The sequence below is a fragment of the Camelina sativa genome, chromosome 9 (assembly GCF_030686135.1).
Source record: "Camelina sativa cultivar CO46 ecotype springtype chromosome 9, ASM3068613v1".
Classification (NCBI taxonomy): Eukaryota; Viridiplantae; Streptophyta; class Magnoliopsida; order Brassicales; family Brassicaceae; genus Camelina; species Camelina sativa.
In genome coordinates this window covers 26,932,034-26,948,088 of record NC_141888.1, presented here as the reverse complement: position 1 = coordinate 26,948,088, position 16,055 = coordinate 26,932,034, and the positions used below count along the sequence as shown (strand labels likewise).

The 16,055-nt window shown below is 29.2% G+C and overlaps 5 protein-coding genes, 1 long non-coding RNA gene and 1 pseudogene across 7 annotated transcripts; all 7 read left to right on the top strand.

The window, feature by feature from the left end:
* The first annotated feature begins 618 nt into the window (after positions 1–618).
* On the top strand, positions 619–1,488 carry LOC104711535 (inhibitor of trypsin and hageman factor-like). The gene is made up of 2 exons (XM_010428234.2): positions 619–758; positions 1,120–1,488. Exons 1-2 carry the CDS (start codon positions 677–679, stop codon positions 1,326–1,328), a joined length of 291 nt encoding a protein of 96 aa, XP_010426536.2. The 5' UTR covers positions 619–676; the 3' UTR covers positions 1,329–1,488.
* Positions 1,489–2,604: 1,116 nt separating this feature from the next.
* On the top strand, positions 2,605–3,410 carry LOC147938834 (inhibitor of trypsin and hageman factor-like; annotated as a pseudogene). The gene is made up of 2 exons (XR_015566261.1): positions 2,605–2,686; positions 3,048–3,410. The product of XR_015566261.1 is annotated as an inhibitor of trypsin and hageman factor-like (transcript).
* A 1,065-nt stretch (positions 3,411–4,475) lies between these two features.
* LOC104711534 (inhibitor of trypsin and hageman factor-like) lies at positions 4,476–5,353 on the top strand. The gene is made up of 2 exons (XM_010428233.2): positions 4,476–4,614; positions 4,975–5,353. Exons 1-2 carry the CDS (start codon positions 4,533–4,535, stop codon positions 5,181–5,183), a joined length of 291 nt encoding a protein of 96 aa, XP_010426535.1. The 5' UTR covers positions 4,476–4,532; the 3' UTR covers positions 5,184–5,353.
* Positions 5,354–6,392: 1,039 nt separating this feature from the next.
* Positions 6,393–7,261, top strand: LOC104711533 (inhibitor of trypsin and hageman factor-like). Its single transcript, XM_010428232.2, has 2 exons — positions 6,393–6,531; positions 6,893–7,261. Exons 1-2 carry the CDS (start codon positions 6,450–6,452, stop codon positions 7,099–7,101), a joined length of 291 nt encoding a protein of 96 aa, XP_010426534.1. The 5' UTR covers positions 6,393–6,449; the 3' UTR covers positions 7,102–7,261.
* Positions 7,262–8,316: 1,055 nt separating this feature from the next.
* Positions 8,317–9,190, top strand: LOC104711532 (inhibitor of trypsin and hageman factor-like). Its single transcript, XM_010428231.3, has 2 exons — positions 8,317–8,458; positions 8,822–9,190. Exons 1-2 carry the CDS (start codon positions 8,377–8,379, stop codon positions 9,028–9,030), a joined length of 291 nt encoding a protein of 96 aa, XP_010426533.1. The 5' UTR covers positions 8,317–8,376; the 3' UTR covers positions 9,031–9,190.
* An 888-nt stretch (positions 9,191–10,078) lies between these two features.
* LOC104711531 (inhibitor of trypsin and hageman factor-like) lies at positions 10,079–10,959 on the top strand. The gene is made up of 2 exons (XM_010428230.2): positions 10,079–10,230; positions 10,591–10,959. Exons 1-2 carry the CDS (start codon positions 10,149–10,151, stop codon positions 10,797–10,799), a joined length of 291 nt encoding a protein of 96 aa, XP_010426532.1. The 5' UTR covers positions 10,079–10,148; the 3' UTR covers positions 10,800–10,959.
* A 3,852-nt stretch (positions 10,960–14,811) lies between these two features.
* On the top strand, positions 14,812–16,014 carry LOC104711530 (uncharacterized). Its single transcript, XR_755318.3, has 2 exons — positions 14,812–15,080; positions 15,729–16,014. It is a non-coding gene; the product is annotated as an uncharacterized LOC104711530 (long non-coding RNA).
* The last annotated feature ends 41 nt before the right edge of the window (positions 16,015–16,055 follow it).

Below are 16,055 nucleotides of genomic sequence, written 5' to 3'. Positions count from 1 at the left end.
TATTAGAATGTTCGGGGAGACAATGTTTTTGGATTTTCTTTGCAAATAGATAAAATATAACATAATAAGAATCTCCAAATTAAAGCATTAAATAAATTGAAAATTTTACTTATTATGTAAACCTCAAATTTTTGATTGAAATCTCTGATGATCAAATAAAATCAAATACTCCCTCCGTGTCAAAATATAGGATGTTTTAGATAAAACACGCAGATTAAGAAATAGTTACTTTTAAAAAGTTTAACTAATCATAAACAACACTGCATAAAATAAAATATAAAAGTAATCTAAAAGTTGCATAGAAACTTGAAAACATCCTATATTATGAAACAAAAATATCTCTCCAAACATCCTATATTATGAAACGGAGGGAGTAGTCATTAATATCAGTTAAACTCAAATATTTGACTTTGACTGATACTATTAAAAGCTTTAGAAATCTAAACTAAAAAATGAAAAATTGATTGGCTATTATACTTAAGGTATATTACAATTAGTTCTTTCTTTTAAAGTTTTTGATTTTGGTCAACGACAATTTAATATATGAGAATTTTCCTAACCCTATCTATGTACTTATATATAAATTGAGTATTGACCAGCTAGCCCAAAATCATTAGAAGAAGAAACTCAACAAAATCAACCAGTTTTTTTTTTCGAAAGAAACAAAAAAGTCGAAATGAGTTTGAAGTGTCCGTTCCCTCATATCGGATGTGAAAACTGTGATTGTACAGGCATTACTTGGCAACATCTATTTCCAGGTAATGTTTTAAAAGTTTTTGGTTTCGGACATACACAATGATATGGTATAAGATTTTTGTGTTAACCAACAGTTATTATTCCGTTTGTGTATATTATGCAAGTTGTATATAACATGTTCAAAAAAAAAATCTGAAATATTAGCTAAATCCTTTGTTAATTATAAATTTATAACCAACTATATTAGCTAATTTTTGTTATAAAAAAATATGTCAAAGATTAATACTTTTGCATGTTTTTATAAGAAAATCATTTTGCAGCCAAGTCAAATCTTTTTTTTAGTTCATATATTTTCTAAAGAGAAAAAAAATCTTAAAACATAGCTTCTTTTATTCTTTTAACATTTGGGATTATTGTGTGTAGGGTTGAAAGTGGAGTGGCCAGAACTAAGAGGAGTAAGTGGACTTGAAGCAAAGAGAATAATTGAAAATGATAATCCAAAAGTGACTTGTGTTTTAGTTCCACAAGGTGATGGTGTGCTCCACATCAATTGTTGTAACCGTGTCCTTCTCCGTCTTCCTGCCAATGATTGTCCTAACGGTCCTGTCCTTAATCTTCCTCAAGTCGGATGATACTATTTTCTTACTCTTCTACAAAATGATTCAGTTTGATCTTTTGTTTCAATAATTTGCTATCTATGTCTTGTTTTGTTTGCCGGTTGTAATCTGGTTGTATCCAGATTGAGTTGTATCGTTTGCTTTTGAATAATAATAATGGAGATATTTTCTTCTACTTTTGCATATTTGAAATTTGATACAACTACTGTTTATAATCTCCATGAGCCAAAGGCATCGTTGGATCTCTTCCCTTCCGTATTCACTAATAAATGTCATCACTTACTCCCTCTGTTTCTATTAATAAAGAGTGTCATTTTGACACAATGCACACATATTAAGAAAAATATATAAATTTCTATTTTACTCTTTATAAATACACTAAAACAATTTCTCTTTCTAATTAATAAGCTAAAATAATAGGGATAAAAATGAGAATTATTATTAAAAACTGCATTAAAAATATAAAATGACACTCTTTTTGTAACAAAAAAATTTGTGTCAAAATAACACTCTTTGTGAAACAGAGGGAGTATAAATTAGTTTTAAAGATGTTATTATAGATGTGAGATTACTAAATACTTGTTGTATTGTATGTCTTAATTACAACCATATCTACTATTAGAATGTTCGGGGAGACAATGTTTTTGGATTTTCTTTGGAAATAGATAAAATATAACATAATAAGAATCTCCAAATTAAAGCATTAAATAAATTGAAAATTCTACTTATTATGTAAACCTCAAATTTTTGATTGAAATCTCTGATGATCAAATAAAATCAAATACTCCCTCCGTTTCAAAATATAGGATGTTTTAGATAAAACACGCAGATTAAGAAATAGTTACTTTTAAAAAGTTTAACTAATCATAAACAACACTGCATAAAATAAAATATAAAAGTAATCTAAAAGTTGCATAGAAACTTGAAAACATCTTATATTATGAAACAAAAATATCTCTCCAAACATCCTATATTATGAAACGGAGGGAGTAGTCATTAATATCAGTTAAACTCAAATATTTGACTTTGACTGATACTATTAAAAGCTTTAGAAATCTAAACTAAAAAATGAAAAATTGATTGGCTATTATACTTAAGGTATATTACAATTAGTTCTTTCTTTTAAAGTTTTTGATTTTGGTCAACGACAATTTAATATATGAGAATTTTCCTAACCCTATCTATGTACTTATATATAAATTGAGTATTGACCAGCTAGCCCAAAATCATAGGAAGAAGAAACTCAACAAAATCAACCAGTTTTTTTTTCGAAAGAAACAAAAAAGTCGAAATGAGTTTGAAGTGTCCGTTCCCTCATATCGGATGTGAAAACTGTGATTGTACAGGCATTACTTGCCAACATCTATTTCCAGGTAATGTTTTAAAAGTTTTTGGTTTCGGACATACACAATGATATGGTATAAGATTTTTGTGTTAACCAACAGTTATTATTCCGTTTGTGTATATTATGCAAGTTGTATATAACATGTGCAAAAAAAAAATCTGAAATATTAGCTAAATCCTTTGTTAATTATAAATTTATAACCAACTATATTAGCTAATTTTTGTTATAAAAAAATATATCAAAGATTAATACTTTTGCATGTTTCCATAAGAAAATCATTTTGCAGCCCAAGTCAAATCTTTTTTTTAGTTCATATATTTTCTATAGAGAAAAAAAATCTTAAAACATAGCTTCTTTTATTCTTTTAACATTTGGGATTATGTGTGTAGGGTTGAAAGTGGAGTGGCCATAACTAAGAGGAGTAAGTGGACTTGAAGCAAAGAGAATAATTGAAAATGATAATCCAAAAGTGACTTGTGTTTTAGTTCCACAAGGTGATGATGTGCTCCACATCAATTGTTGTAACCGTGTCCTTCTCCGTCTTCCTGCCAATGATTGTCCTAACGGTCCTGTCCTTAATCTTCCTCAAGTCGGATGATACTATTTTCTTACTCTTCTACAAGATGATTAAGTTTGATCTTTTGTTTCAATAATTTGCTAGCTATGTCTTGTTTTGTTTGCCGGTTGTAATCTGGTTGTATCCAGATTGAGTTGTATCGTTTGCTTTTGAATAATAATAATGGAGATATTTTCTTCTACTTTTGCATATTTGAAATTTGATACTACTACTGTCTATAATCTCCGAAACCGTGTAACTGAGCCAAATGCATCGTTGGATCTCTTCACTTCCGAATGTCATCACTTACTCCCTCTGTTTCTATTAATAAAGAGTGTTATTTTGACACAATGCACACATATTAAGAAAAATATATATATTTCTATTTTACTCTTTATAAATACACTAAAACAATTTCTCTTTCTAATTAATAAGCTAAAATAATAGAGATAAAAATGAGAATTATTCTTTAAAACTGCATTAAAAATATAAAATGACACTCTTTTTGTAACAAAAAAATTTGTGTCAAAATGACACTCTTTGTGAAACAGAGGGAGTATAAATTAGTTTTAAAGATGTTATTATAGATGTGAGATTACTAAATACTTGTTGTATTGTATGTCTTAATTACAACCATATCTACTATTAGAATGTTCGGGGAGACAATGTTTTTGGATTTTCTTTGGAAATAGATAAAATATAACATAATAAGAATCTCCAAATTAAAGCATTAAATAAATTGAAAATTCTACTTATTATGTAAACCTCAAATTTTTGATTGAAATCTCTGATGATCAAATAAAATCAAATACTCCCTCCGTTTCAAAATATAGGATGTTTTAGATAAAACACGCAGATTAAGAAATAGTTACTTTTAAAAAGTTTAACTAATCATAAACAACACTGCATAAAATAAAATATAAAAGTAATCTAAAAGTTGCATAGAAACTTGAAAACATCCTATATTATGAAACAAAAATATCTCTCCAAACATCCTATATTATGAAACGGAGGGAGTAGTCATTAATATCAGTTAAACTCAAATATTTGACTTTGACTGATACTATTAAAAGCTTTAGAAATCTAAACTAAAAAATGAAAAATTGATTGGCTATTATACTTAAGGTATATTACAATTAGTTCTTTCTTTTAAAGTTTTTGATTTTGGTCAACGACAATTTAATATATGAGAATTTTCCTAACCCTATCTATGTACTTATATATAAATTGAGTATTGACCAGCTAGCCCAAAATCATAGGAAGAAGAAACTCAACAAAATCAACCAGTTTTTTTTTTCGAAAGAAACAAAAAGTCGAAATGAGTTTGAAGTGTCCGTTCCCTCATATCGGATGTGAAAACTGTGATTGTACAGGCATTACTTGCCAACATCTATTTCCAGGTAATGTTTTAAAAGTTTTTGGTTTCGGACATACACAATGATATGGTATAAGATTTTTGTGTTAACCAACAGTTATTATTCCGTTTGTGTATATTATGCAAGTTGTATATAACATGTTCAAAAAAAAATCTGAAATATTAGCTAAATCCTTTGTTAATTATAAATTTATAACCAACTATATTAGCTAATTTTTGTTATAAAAAAATATGTCAAAGATTAATACTTTTGCATGTTTTTATAAGAAAATCATTTTGCAGCCAAGTCAAATCATTTTTTTAGTTCATATATTTTCTAAAGAGAAAAAAAATCTTAAAACATAGCTTCTTTTATTCTTTTAACATTTGGGATTATTGTGTGTAGGGTTGAAAGTGGAGTGGCCAGAACTAAGAGGAGTAAGTGGACTTGAAGCAAAGAGAATAATTGAAAATGATAATCCAAAAGTGACTTGTGTTTTAGTTCCACAAGGTGATGGTGTGCTCCACATCAATTGTTGTAACCGTGTCCTTCTCCGTCTTCCTGCCAATGATTGTCCTAACGGTCCTGTCCTTAATCTTCCTCAAGTCGGATGATACTATTTTCTTACTCTTCTACAAGATGATTCAGTTTGATCTTTTGTTTCAATAATTTGCTAGCTATGTCTTGTTTTGTTTGCCGGTTGTAATCTGGTTGTATCCAGATTGAGTTGTATCGTTTGCTTTTGAATAATAATAATGGAGATATTTTCTTCTACTTTTGCATATTTGAAATTTGATACAACTACTGTTTATAATCTCCAAAACCGTGTAACTGAGCCAAAGGCATCGTTGGATCTCTTCCCTTCCGTATTCACTAATAAATGTCATCACTTACTCCCTCTGTTTCTATTAGTAAAGAGTGTCATTTTGACACAATGCACACATATTTAGAAAAATATATAAATTTTTATTTTACTCTTTATAAATACACTAAAACAATTTCTCTTTCTAATTAATAAGCTAAAATAATAGGGATAAAAATGAGAATTATTATTCAAAACTGCATTAAAAATATAATATGACATTCTTTTTGTAACAAAAAAATTTGTGTCAAAATGACACTCTTTGTGAAACAGAGGGAGTATAAATTAGTTTTAAAGATGTTATTATAGATGTGAGATTACTAAATACTAGTTGTATTGTATGTCTTAATTACAACCATATCTACTAAAAGAATGTTCAGGGAGACAATGTTTTTGGATTTTCTTTGGAAATAGATAAAATATAACATAATAAGAATCTCCAAATTAAAGCATTAAATAAATTGAAAATTCTACTTATTATGTAAACCTCAAATTTTTAATTGAAATCTCTGATGATCAAATAAAATCAAATACTCCCTCCGTTTCAAAATATAGGATGTTTTAGATAAAACACGCAGATTAAGAAATAGTTACTTTTAAAAAGTTTAACCAATCATAAACAACACTGCATAAAATAAAATATAAAAGTAATCTAAAAGTTGCATAGAAACTTGAAAAACAAAAATATCTCTCCAAACATCCTATATTATGAAACGGAGGGAGTAGTCATTACTATCAGTTAAATATTTGACTTTGACTGATACTATTAAAAGCTTTAGAAATCTAAACTAAAAAATGAAAAATTGATTGGCTATTATACTTAAGGTATATTACAATCAGTTCTTTCTTTTAAAGTTTTTGATTTTGGTCAACGACAATTTAATATATGAGAATTTTCCTAACCCTATCTATGTACTTATATATAAATTGAGTATTGACCAGCTAGTCCAAAATCATAGGAAGAAGAAACTCAACAAAATCAACCAGTTTTTTTTTCGAAAGAAACAAAAAAGTCGAAATGAGTTTGAAGTGTCCGTTCCCTCATATCGGATGTGAAAACTGTGATTGTACAGGCATTACTTGCCAACATCTATTTCCAGGTAATGTTTTAAAAGTTTTTGGTTTCGGACATACACAATGATATGGTATAAGATTTTTGTGTTAACCAACAGTTATTATTCCGTTTGTGTATATTATGCAAGTTGTATATAACATGTTCAAAAAAAAAATCTGAAATATTAGCTAAATCCTTTGTTAATTATAAATTTATAACCAACTATATTAGCTAATTTTTGTTATAAAAAAATATGTCAAAGATTAATACTTTTGCATGTTTTTATAAGAAAATCATTTTGCAGCCAAGTCAAATCTTTTTTTTAGTTCATATATTTTCTAAAGAGAAAAAAAATCTTAAAACATAGCTTCTTTTATTCTTTTAACATTTGGGATTATTGTGTGTAGGGTTGAAAGTGGAGTGGCCAGAACTAAGAGGAGTAAGTGGACTTGAAGCAAAGAGAATAATTGAAAATGATAATCCAAAAGTGACTTGTGTTTTAGTTCCACAAGGTGATGGTGTGCTCCACATCAATTGTTGTAACCGTGTCCTTCTCCGTCTTCCTGCCAATGATTGTCCTAACGGTCCTGTCCTTAATCTTCCTCAAGTCGGATGATACTATTTTCTTACTCTTCTACAAGATGATTAAGTTTGATCTTTTGTTTCAATAATTTGCTAGCTATGTCTTGTTTTGTTTGCCGGTTGTAATCTGGTTGTATCCAGATTGAGTTGTATCGTTTGCTTTTGAATAATAATAATGGAGATATTTTCTTCTACTTTTACATATTTGAAATTTGATACTACTACTGTTTATAATCTCCGAAACCGTGTAACTGAGCCAAATGCATCGTTGGATCTCTTCACTTCCGAATGTCATCACTTACTCCCTCTGTTTCTATTAATAAAGAGTGTCATTTTGACACAATGCACACATATTAAGAAAAATATATAAATTTCTATTTTACTCTTTATAAATACACTAAAACAATTTCTCTTTCTAATTAATAAGCTAAAATAATAGGGATAAAAATGAGAATTATTATTAAAAACTGCATTAAAAATATAAAATGACACTCTTTTTGTAACAAAAAAATTTGTGTCAAAATGACACTCTTTGTGAAACAGAGGGAGTATAAATTAGTTTTAAAGATGTTATTATAGATGTGAGATTACTAAATACTTGTTGTATTGTATGTCTTAATTACAACCATATCTACTATTAGAATGTTCGGGGAGACAATGTTTTTGGATTTTCTTTGGAAATAGATAAAATATAACATAATAAGAATCTCCAAATTAAAGCATTAAATAAATTGAAAATTCTACTTATTATGTAAACCTCAAATTTTTGACTGAAATCTCTGATGATCAAATAAAATCAAATACTCCCTCCGTTTCAAAATATAGGATGTTTTAGATAAAACACGCAGATTAAGAAATAGTTACTTTTAAAAAGTTTAACCAATCATAAACAACACTGCATAAAATAAAATATAAAAGTAATCTAAAAGTTGCATAGAAACTTGAAAACATCCTATATTATGAAACAAAAATATCTCTCCAAACATCCTATATTATGAAACGGAGGGAGTAGTCATTAATATCAGTTAAACTCAAATATTTGACTTTGACTAACACTATTAAAAGCTTTAGAAATCTAAACTAAAAAATGAAAAATTGATTGGCTATTATACTTAAGGTATATTACAATTAGTTCTTTCTTTTAAAGTTTTTGATTTTGGTCAACGACAATTTAATATATGAGAATTTTCCTACCCTATCTATGTACTTATATATAAATTGAGTATTGACCAGCTAGCCCAAAATCATAAGAAGAAGAAACTCAACAAAATCAACCAGTTTTTTTTTCGAAAGAAACAAAAAAGTCAAAATGAGTTTGAAGTGTCCGTTCCCTCATATCGGATGTGAAAACTGTGATTGTATGGGCATTACTTGCCAGCATCTATTTCCAGGTAATGTTTTAAAATTTTTTGGTTTCGGACATACACAATGATATGGTATAAAATTTTTGTGTTAAACAACAGTTATTATTCCGTTTGTGTATATTATGCAAGTTGTATATAACATGTTCAAAAAAAAAAATCTGAAATATTAGCTAAATCCTTTGTTAATTATAAATTTATAACCAACTATATTAGCTAATTTTTGTTATAAAAAAATATGTCAAAGATTAATACTTTTGCATGTTTCTATAAGAAAATCATTTTGCAGCCCAAGTCAAATCTTTTTTTTAGTTCATATATTTTCTATAGAGAAAAAAAATCTTAAAACATAGCTTCTTTTATTCTTTTAACATTTGGGATTATTGTGTGCAGGGTTGAAAGTGGAGTGGCCAGAACTAAGAGGAGTAAGTGGACTTGAAGCAAAGAGAATAATTGAAAATGATAATCCAAAAGTGACTTGTGTTTTAGTTCCACAAGGTGATGGTGTGCTCCACATCAATTGTTGTAACCGTGTCCTTCTCCGTCTTCCTGCCAATGATTGTCCTAACGGTCCTGTCCTTAATCTTCCTCAAGTCGGATGATACTATTTTCTTACTCTTCTACAAGATGATTCAGTTTGATCTTTTGTTTCAATAATTTGCTAGCTATGTCTTGTTTTGTTTGCCGGTTGTAATCTGGTTGTATCCAGATTGAGTTGTATCGTTTGCTTTTGAATAATAATAATAGAGATATTTTATTCTACTTTTGCATATTTGAAATTTGATACTACTACTGTTTATAATCTCCGAAACCGTGTAACTGAGCAAAAGGCACCGTTGGATCTCTTCACCTCCGTATTCACTAATAAATGTCATCACTTATAAATTAGTTTTAAAGATGTTAATATAGATGTGAGATTACTAAATAATAGTTGTATTGTATGTCTTAATTACAACCATATTTTCCTGTATAGTGATGTATACTAAAAGAATGTTCGGGGAGACAATGTTTGCAATTTTTTGTCATATCAATTTGTTGAGAATTCTACTATATTATATTTTAATTTAAATTTTGGATTTTTAAAATATTTTTAAAATACTTGTTTAAACTCCATTATGTATGAAAATAGATTAGTTCAATTTACAGACATGACCATTTTGATTGTTTCACCGATCAGTATAAGATTCTTGTATTAAAAAAAAAAAGTAAATTGAAATATGAAAAAGTTAAACACTCACCTTTGAGAAGAAAGACAAAAAGAAAACTAATATAATGGAGTTTTTGGATTTTCTTTTGAAAAAGATAAAATATAACATAATAAGAATCTCCAAATTAAAGCATTTAATAAATTGAAAATTCTACTTATTATGTAAACCTCAAATTTTTGACTGAAATCTCTGATGATAAAATAAAATCAAATAGTCATTAATATCATTTACACTCAAAAACTTGACTTTGACTGATATTATTAAAATCTTTAGAAATCTAAACTAAAAAATGAAAAATTGATTGGCTACTATACTTAAGGTATATTACAATTAATTCTTTCTTTTAAAATTTTTGATTTGGGTCAACGACAATTTAATATATGAGAATTTTCCTAACCCTATCTATGTACTTATATATAAATTGAGTATTGACCAGCTAGCCCAAAATCATAAGAAGAAGAAACTCAAAAAAACCAACCAGTTTTTTTTTTGAAAGAAACAAAAAAGTCGAAATGAGTTTGAAGTGTCCGTTCCCTCATATCGGATGTGAAAACTGTGATTGTACGGGTATTACGTGCCAACATCTATTTCCAGGTACTGTTTTAAAAGTTTTTGGTTTCGGACATACACAATGATATGGTATAAGATTTTTGTGTTAACCAACAGTTATTATTCCGTTTGTGTATATTATGCAAGTTGTATATAACATGTTCAAAAAAAAAAATCTGAAATATTAGCGAAATCCTTTGTTAATTATAAATTTATAACCAACTATATTAGCTAATTTTTGTTATAAAAAATATGTCAAAAATTAATACTTTTGCATGTTTCTATAAGAAAATCATTTTGTAGCCCAAATCAAATCTTTTTTTAGTTCATATATTTTCTAAAGAGAAAAAAATCTCAAAACATAACTTCTTTTATTCTTTTAACATTTGGGATTATTGTGTATAGGGTTGAAGGTGGAGTGGCCAGAACTAAGAGGTGTAAGTGGACTTGAAGCAAAGAGAATAATTGAAAATGATAATCCAAAAGTGACTTGTGTTTTAGTTCCACAAGGTGATGGTGTGTTCCACATCAATTGTTGTAACCGTGTCCTTCTCCGTTTTCCTGCCAATGATTGTCCCAACGGTCCTGTCCTTAATCTTCCTCAAGTCGGATGATACTATTTTCTTACTTTTCTACAATATGATTCAGTTTGATATTTTGTTTCAATAATTTGCTAGCTATGTCTTGTTTTGTTTGCCGGTTGTAATCTGGTTGTATCCAGATTGGGTTGTCTCGTTTGTTTTTGAATAATAATAATTGAGATATTTTCTTCTACTTTTGTATGTTTGAAATTTGATACTACTACTCTTTATAATCTCCGAAACCGTGTAACGGACCAAGAACAAATAACTGAGCAATAATTAACCTCAAGGCATCGTTGGATTTCTTCATCTCCGTATTTACTAATACATATCATCACTTATAAATTAGTTTTAAAGATACGCAACCACAACAACAAGTTCTTAATTTACTATATAATAACATTTTTTAAATTATGTTAAAAACAGTCCTTAAAATACACAAATATGAATTCTCTTACAAATTACTAACAATTATGAATAACAAAATATCAAAAAATATTATTTCAAATTAACTTCAAATAAAATATTCAGCTTATGGTCTGTCATGGGTTAATACCTAATTACATGTATTTTCTGACCTAGAACCATAAAGCAAGCGAAATTGTCGCAGTCTAGTGCCATGTCAATTTTGATGTGAGATTACTAAATATTGTATGTCTTACAACCATTTTTTATTGTATACTAAAAGAATGTTAGGGGAGGCAATATTTGCAATTTTGTGTAATATCAATTTGTTGGGAATTCTATTTTCTTAAATATTTTGGTTTAACTTTTAGATTTTTAAATATGTTTTTTTTCAGGTCCAGATTTATTATAAATTTATTCTGATCCTATTAGATCATAAGAAGAAGAAACTCAAAACATCAACCAGTTTTCTTTGAAAGAAACAAAAAAAGTCAATGAGTATAAAGTGTCTGTTCCCTCATGTTGCCTGCGGTGGCAGTACGTGCCATCCAGGTACCGTTTTTAAGTTTTTGCTTTCTTATTTTCTGTATATTAACCAACAATTATACTAATCCAATAATTTTTCTGCAATTATGCAATTGTATATAGATTTTTATTATAATAAACAAAAATCTGACTACTGGATTAAACCACCATTTACTATCGGATACAATATAACTCTTTTACTGTTGAAATAAAAGATATATCCATTACAATATATAATTAATCGATTTGATAATCACTTTTCATAAAGTCCTATAATTTATATACTAAACTAGTATTCAACCTGTACTACGTACGGGAAACCTCACTTACTTAGTTACTTTTTGTATTAAGTTTGTATGTCGTATATGTATAATGTGTTATCAGTTCCTTTATTTTTCTGATCATCTATAGTAAGGTGTAATTCGTCATCTTTTGATTATATGGAACTAAATAATTAAAGATAGCTCATGACTGATGTAATAAGATTATCACAGTTCACAAAGTGCGGATAAATACGTCTCTAGCTAGAAACATATGAACGTGTCAACTCAATGTGAAGACGGTGAAAGTTGACACGGACTAAATATAATTTATGTGTCATGACTTGAGCTTTTTGTTGTGTAGAGAAGATTGAAGCTTTATGTTGTGTTAAAAAAATTGAAGGCTAAAAAAAAAAAAAAAAAAATTGAAGGCTTTTCCTTCGGCGTAATACCCATGTGATTTTTCTTCAGCTTCCTTTAATGCTTCTTTCGTTTAGCATTCTTGTTTGTAATTTGTCTGCTTCTTAATGCTTCACTTTTGTATCTCAGTGTACCAACTTGGTTCAGTTCCAGTGCCGTGCTTACTTAATAAAAGATGGGGCAATAGCCCTAGGCCACATCCTCGATCATATTTTTTTTAGGCCACATTTGATAAATATATTTATAGATTTATTCAGTTAATTTCAATGTTTAAGTGTTTTTAACTACAAATTTGAACTTTATCATCATAATAATTATTCTTTTTGTTATCATCTTTTATAATTCTTAGTATTTGATTCAAAAACTCTATAAATTTTTAGTTTAACACAAATTTTAGGCGATATATTGTTAGTTAAGTTTTCTAAAATTTTACATTACAAAATTTCGCCCCAAGCCTCTAGAATCATTGGCACGGCACTGTTCAGTTCTTTGCATGTTCTGAAATATTAGGTCAATAAAAGGCGCTAGATCATCAGAAATAGACCATGATGAAGATAATTAATACATAGTTCGGCAAGAGCCGGGCAAACTTGTGATTATCACAACTCAACAACAAAAATAATAGCTTTGTATTCTTCTTTTAACTGAAAAAGGACAATAAGAGGAAGATGTTAAGAAAATCAATGAGGTTAATTACAAAAAGAAGACATACGAAGGACTAATAATATTGATTAAAGTCTAAAGCTTTCGAAAAGCTAGGTTAACTCAAAAAATCAAAGTCCGGAATATGTGTAACACTAACGACTAAAAGACATTAATTTTCAGTAAGAAGAAGATGCAGTAAGAAATGATGATTACCATTAATTTACAGAGAAATCAGAAATCCAGTTTCTCATAGCTCTTTGTTGTTGTGTTTTATGGTTCCAAACAACCTGGAAAATAAACTGTTATAATTCATCGTGAAAGACTCAAAATTACTTTTTGTATTAAGTTTGTATGTTATATTTTGGAGTATTTATTTAGTGAAACCCCAAAATATTACTGATCTTCTTAACATTTGGGATTATATAAATTTTCAAAAAAAAAAAAAAAAAAAACATTTGGATTTGGAATTATTGTGTTGAAGGCAGAATGGCCAGAATCATCCCGGGAAAAGGGCCATTTCCGACCTGTACAATGTCAAAAGTGCCAATTTATACCTATACAAACGATTGGTATCAATTTCTACCTATACTCTAAAAAATTCAAATTTCATACCCAATTTTATAAAATAGTGCCAATTTCAAAGTCAACATAAACAAATATTAGTCAACAGCTGACTCAGATGACACGTGTTTGAGGAGGTGGCATCGAGCATCGAAAACGACATCGTTTTGATGCTTTAGTTTCGTTTAAAAAAAAAATGTAACTACCTAGAATCGAACCCTAGTCAATTAATCTTTCTATCAATGCTTTAACCAACTGATCCCACAAAGTTACTCAAAACATTAAGGAACTTTTATGTTTATAACTATATATTTGTGCGATAATCTCTACTTCATCTTCCTTTTTTTTCTTCGCATCGTCAATGGCTGCTGTGTTCTCCATCTAAATCCGCCTCCGTTGGCCCAGTCGCTGATTTTGGTTTATTGTGGTTTTCCAAGATTTGTGGTTTCCGTTTATTGTGGTTTTCCAAGATTTGATTTTTACTTTTTGATTCTTTTAAATTTTGGAGATTCTCTGTTCCTCTCTGATCATCATCATCATCATAAATAGGGTTTCTGTTTTCCAGTCAATTTTGAATGAGGATGCCAAAATTATCAAAACTAGAGAAGATGGAAAAATTTGATATGTTCGTCTCTCTTAGCAAGCAGAGATCGGTTCAAATACTATGGAGAAGGAAATCAAAGAACCATGGCGGAGCAGCCATCGACAATGCCAACAAAGAAAGGAAGTGGAGAAAGGAGGGAGATCGGTCAATATAGTTATAAACATAATCTTTCCATATTATTTCGAATAAGTTTGTGGGATCAATTGGTTAAAGCTTTGTTTAAAACTCTGATAGGCCAGGGTTCGATTCTACGTTGTTACATTTTTTTTAAAACGAAACTAAAGCATCAAAATGACATCGTTTTTGATGCTCGATGCCACCTCCTCAAACACGTGTCATCTGAGTCAGCTCATGACTAATATTTGTTGATGTTGACTTTGAAATTGGCACTATTTTATAAAATTGGGTATGAAATTTGAATTTTATAGAGTATAGGTAGAAATTGACACCGATCGTTTGTATAGGTATAAATTGGCACTTTTGACATTGTACAGGTCGGAAATGGCCCTTTTTCCGAATCGTTCCTAAACAGATGGTAAGAGACGCATATGTGGCACTATCTGGTTGGTTATTGTTTTTTAGGAAAAAGAAAAAAAAAATATATATTATTCCCTTTCTCTTCCTCGACTTTCTCTCTCCTTCTTCCTTTTTTTTCTCTCTCTTGGTCGACAGTCGGTGATGGCTAAAACAAACAGAAACGAATCGATTTGCCTCATCCGCCGTCTGGGTCATGAAATTGGACGAGTAATGGCAAATAATCTCTTCTTTCATCCGTCTTGAGCATCATATAAACATACGGTGGTTACTATCTGTGAAGTCGATGAGCCTAATCGGCGATTTTGGGATTCCAAATAGGAGAGTTTGGTGAAACGATGCTCTAATATGCTTTTCCTGGTACTATTCTACCTGTTTTCGTTTGTAGATATTGATGAATTGTGGTTGTTTGATGTGATTAATATTAGGGTTATCTGAATTAGGGTTTGGTGTTAGGATACTTATGGTTCTTCGAATCAATAAGCAGCGTCTTTCTTCGTTCTTAGTCATGATTGAAACGATTTTTGCCATAGTTTCTCTGTTTTTTTTGTTGGAAGATTGTATAAGGTTTGGGTGTGTGTTAAGCTAAAGCTAAAAGCCAAAGCCATCGTTTCTTTGTTTTTGTTAGCAGATTGTAAAAGTTTTGGTTGTGTGTTACTGTCATATTTGAATTGAATTTGATATATATCGATGTTTGAATATGTTCTTGATCACAGTTTGTATCTGTTATTGATCAATCTTTGTGTCTGTTTCTGTTTCTGTACTTTGAGTGCTTCATTTAGTTTGTGTAACATGTTTCTGTAATTAGAGAAGATCAGTTGTACTTGTATGTTTGTGGTCTTGAATGAGTGTATGTGTTCTTGAATGAGTTTATTTTCTTTTAAACCTTGAATCTTGAATCGGAGTTATGTTATGTGATACAATGATTAACTTTGATAGCTTTGAGTTTAACTTTGACTTCTCTGTGAAAGCTTTGTGGTGAGATGATGGTTTGTTGCTTTGCTGCAGATCAAAGGAGACAAAATTGGCTACTGCAGATGGTTTTGTGTTTTATTATGTTTTCGGTTTCAATCAGTTTTGGCAAGTTGACAAGTAAAAGAAGATGGCAAGCTGACATGTAAAAGAAGATGGCAAGCTGACATGTAAAAGAAGGTGGCAGGAAGGACAAGTTAAAGAAGATGGCAAGGCAAGCTGTATCTTTTTTTGATTCATTTTGTTTTATTTGGTTCAGTTTGTTTCAGTATTACAAGTTAAGCAAATTTAAATTTTCAAAATATTCATTATTTCTAAGAAACCTTCTACCTTTTACCATTGGAGGAGGATAAATTTTAGAAC

Coding starts and splice junctions, on each gene's coding strand:
- LOC104711535 (XM_010428234.2), top strand. CDS start 677: ATGAGTTTGAAGTGTCCGTTCCCTCATATCGGATGTGAAAACTGTGAT. Junction 759..1,119: donor TTGGCAACATCTATTTCCAG/GTAATGTTTTAA, acceptor TATTGTGTGTAG/GGTTGAAAGTGGAGTGGCCA.
- LOC104711534 (XM_010428233.2), top strand. CDS start 4,533: ATGAGTTTGAAGTGTCCGTTCCCTCATATCGGATGTGAAAACTGTGAT. Junction 4,615..4,974: donor TTGCCAACATCTATTTCCAG/GTAATGTTTTAA, acceptor TATTGTGTGTAG/GGTTGAAAGTGGAGTGGCCA.
- LOC104711533 (XM_010428232.2), top strand. CDS start 6,450: ATGAGTTTGAAGTGTCCGTTCCCTCATATCGGATGTGAAAACTGTGAT. Junction 6,532..6,892: donor TTGCCAACATCTATTTCCAG/GTAATGTTTTAA, acceptor TATTGTGTGTAG/GGTTGAAAGTGGAGTGGCCA.
- LOC104711532 (XM_010428231.3), top strand. CDS start 8,377: ATGAGTTTGAAGTGTCCGTTCCCTCATATCGGATGTGAAAACTGTGAT. Junction 8,459..8,821: donor TTGCCAGCATCTATTTCCAG/GTAATGTTTTAA, acceptor TATTGTGTGCAG/GGTTGAAAGTGGAGTGGCCA.
- LOC104711531 (XM_010428230.2), top strand. CDS start 10,149: ATGAGTTTGAAGTGTCCGTTCCCTCATATCGGATGTGAAAACTGTGAT. Junction 10,231..10,590: donor GTGCCAACATCTATTTCCAG/GTACTGTTTTAA, acceptor TATTGTGTATAG/GGTTGAAGGTGGAGTGGCCA.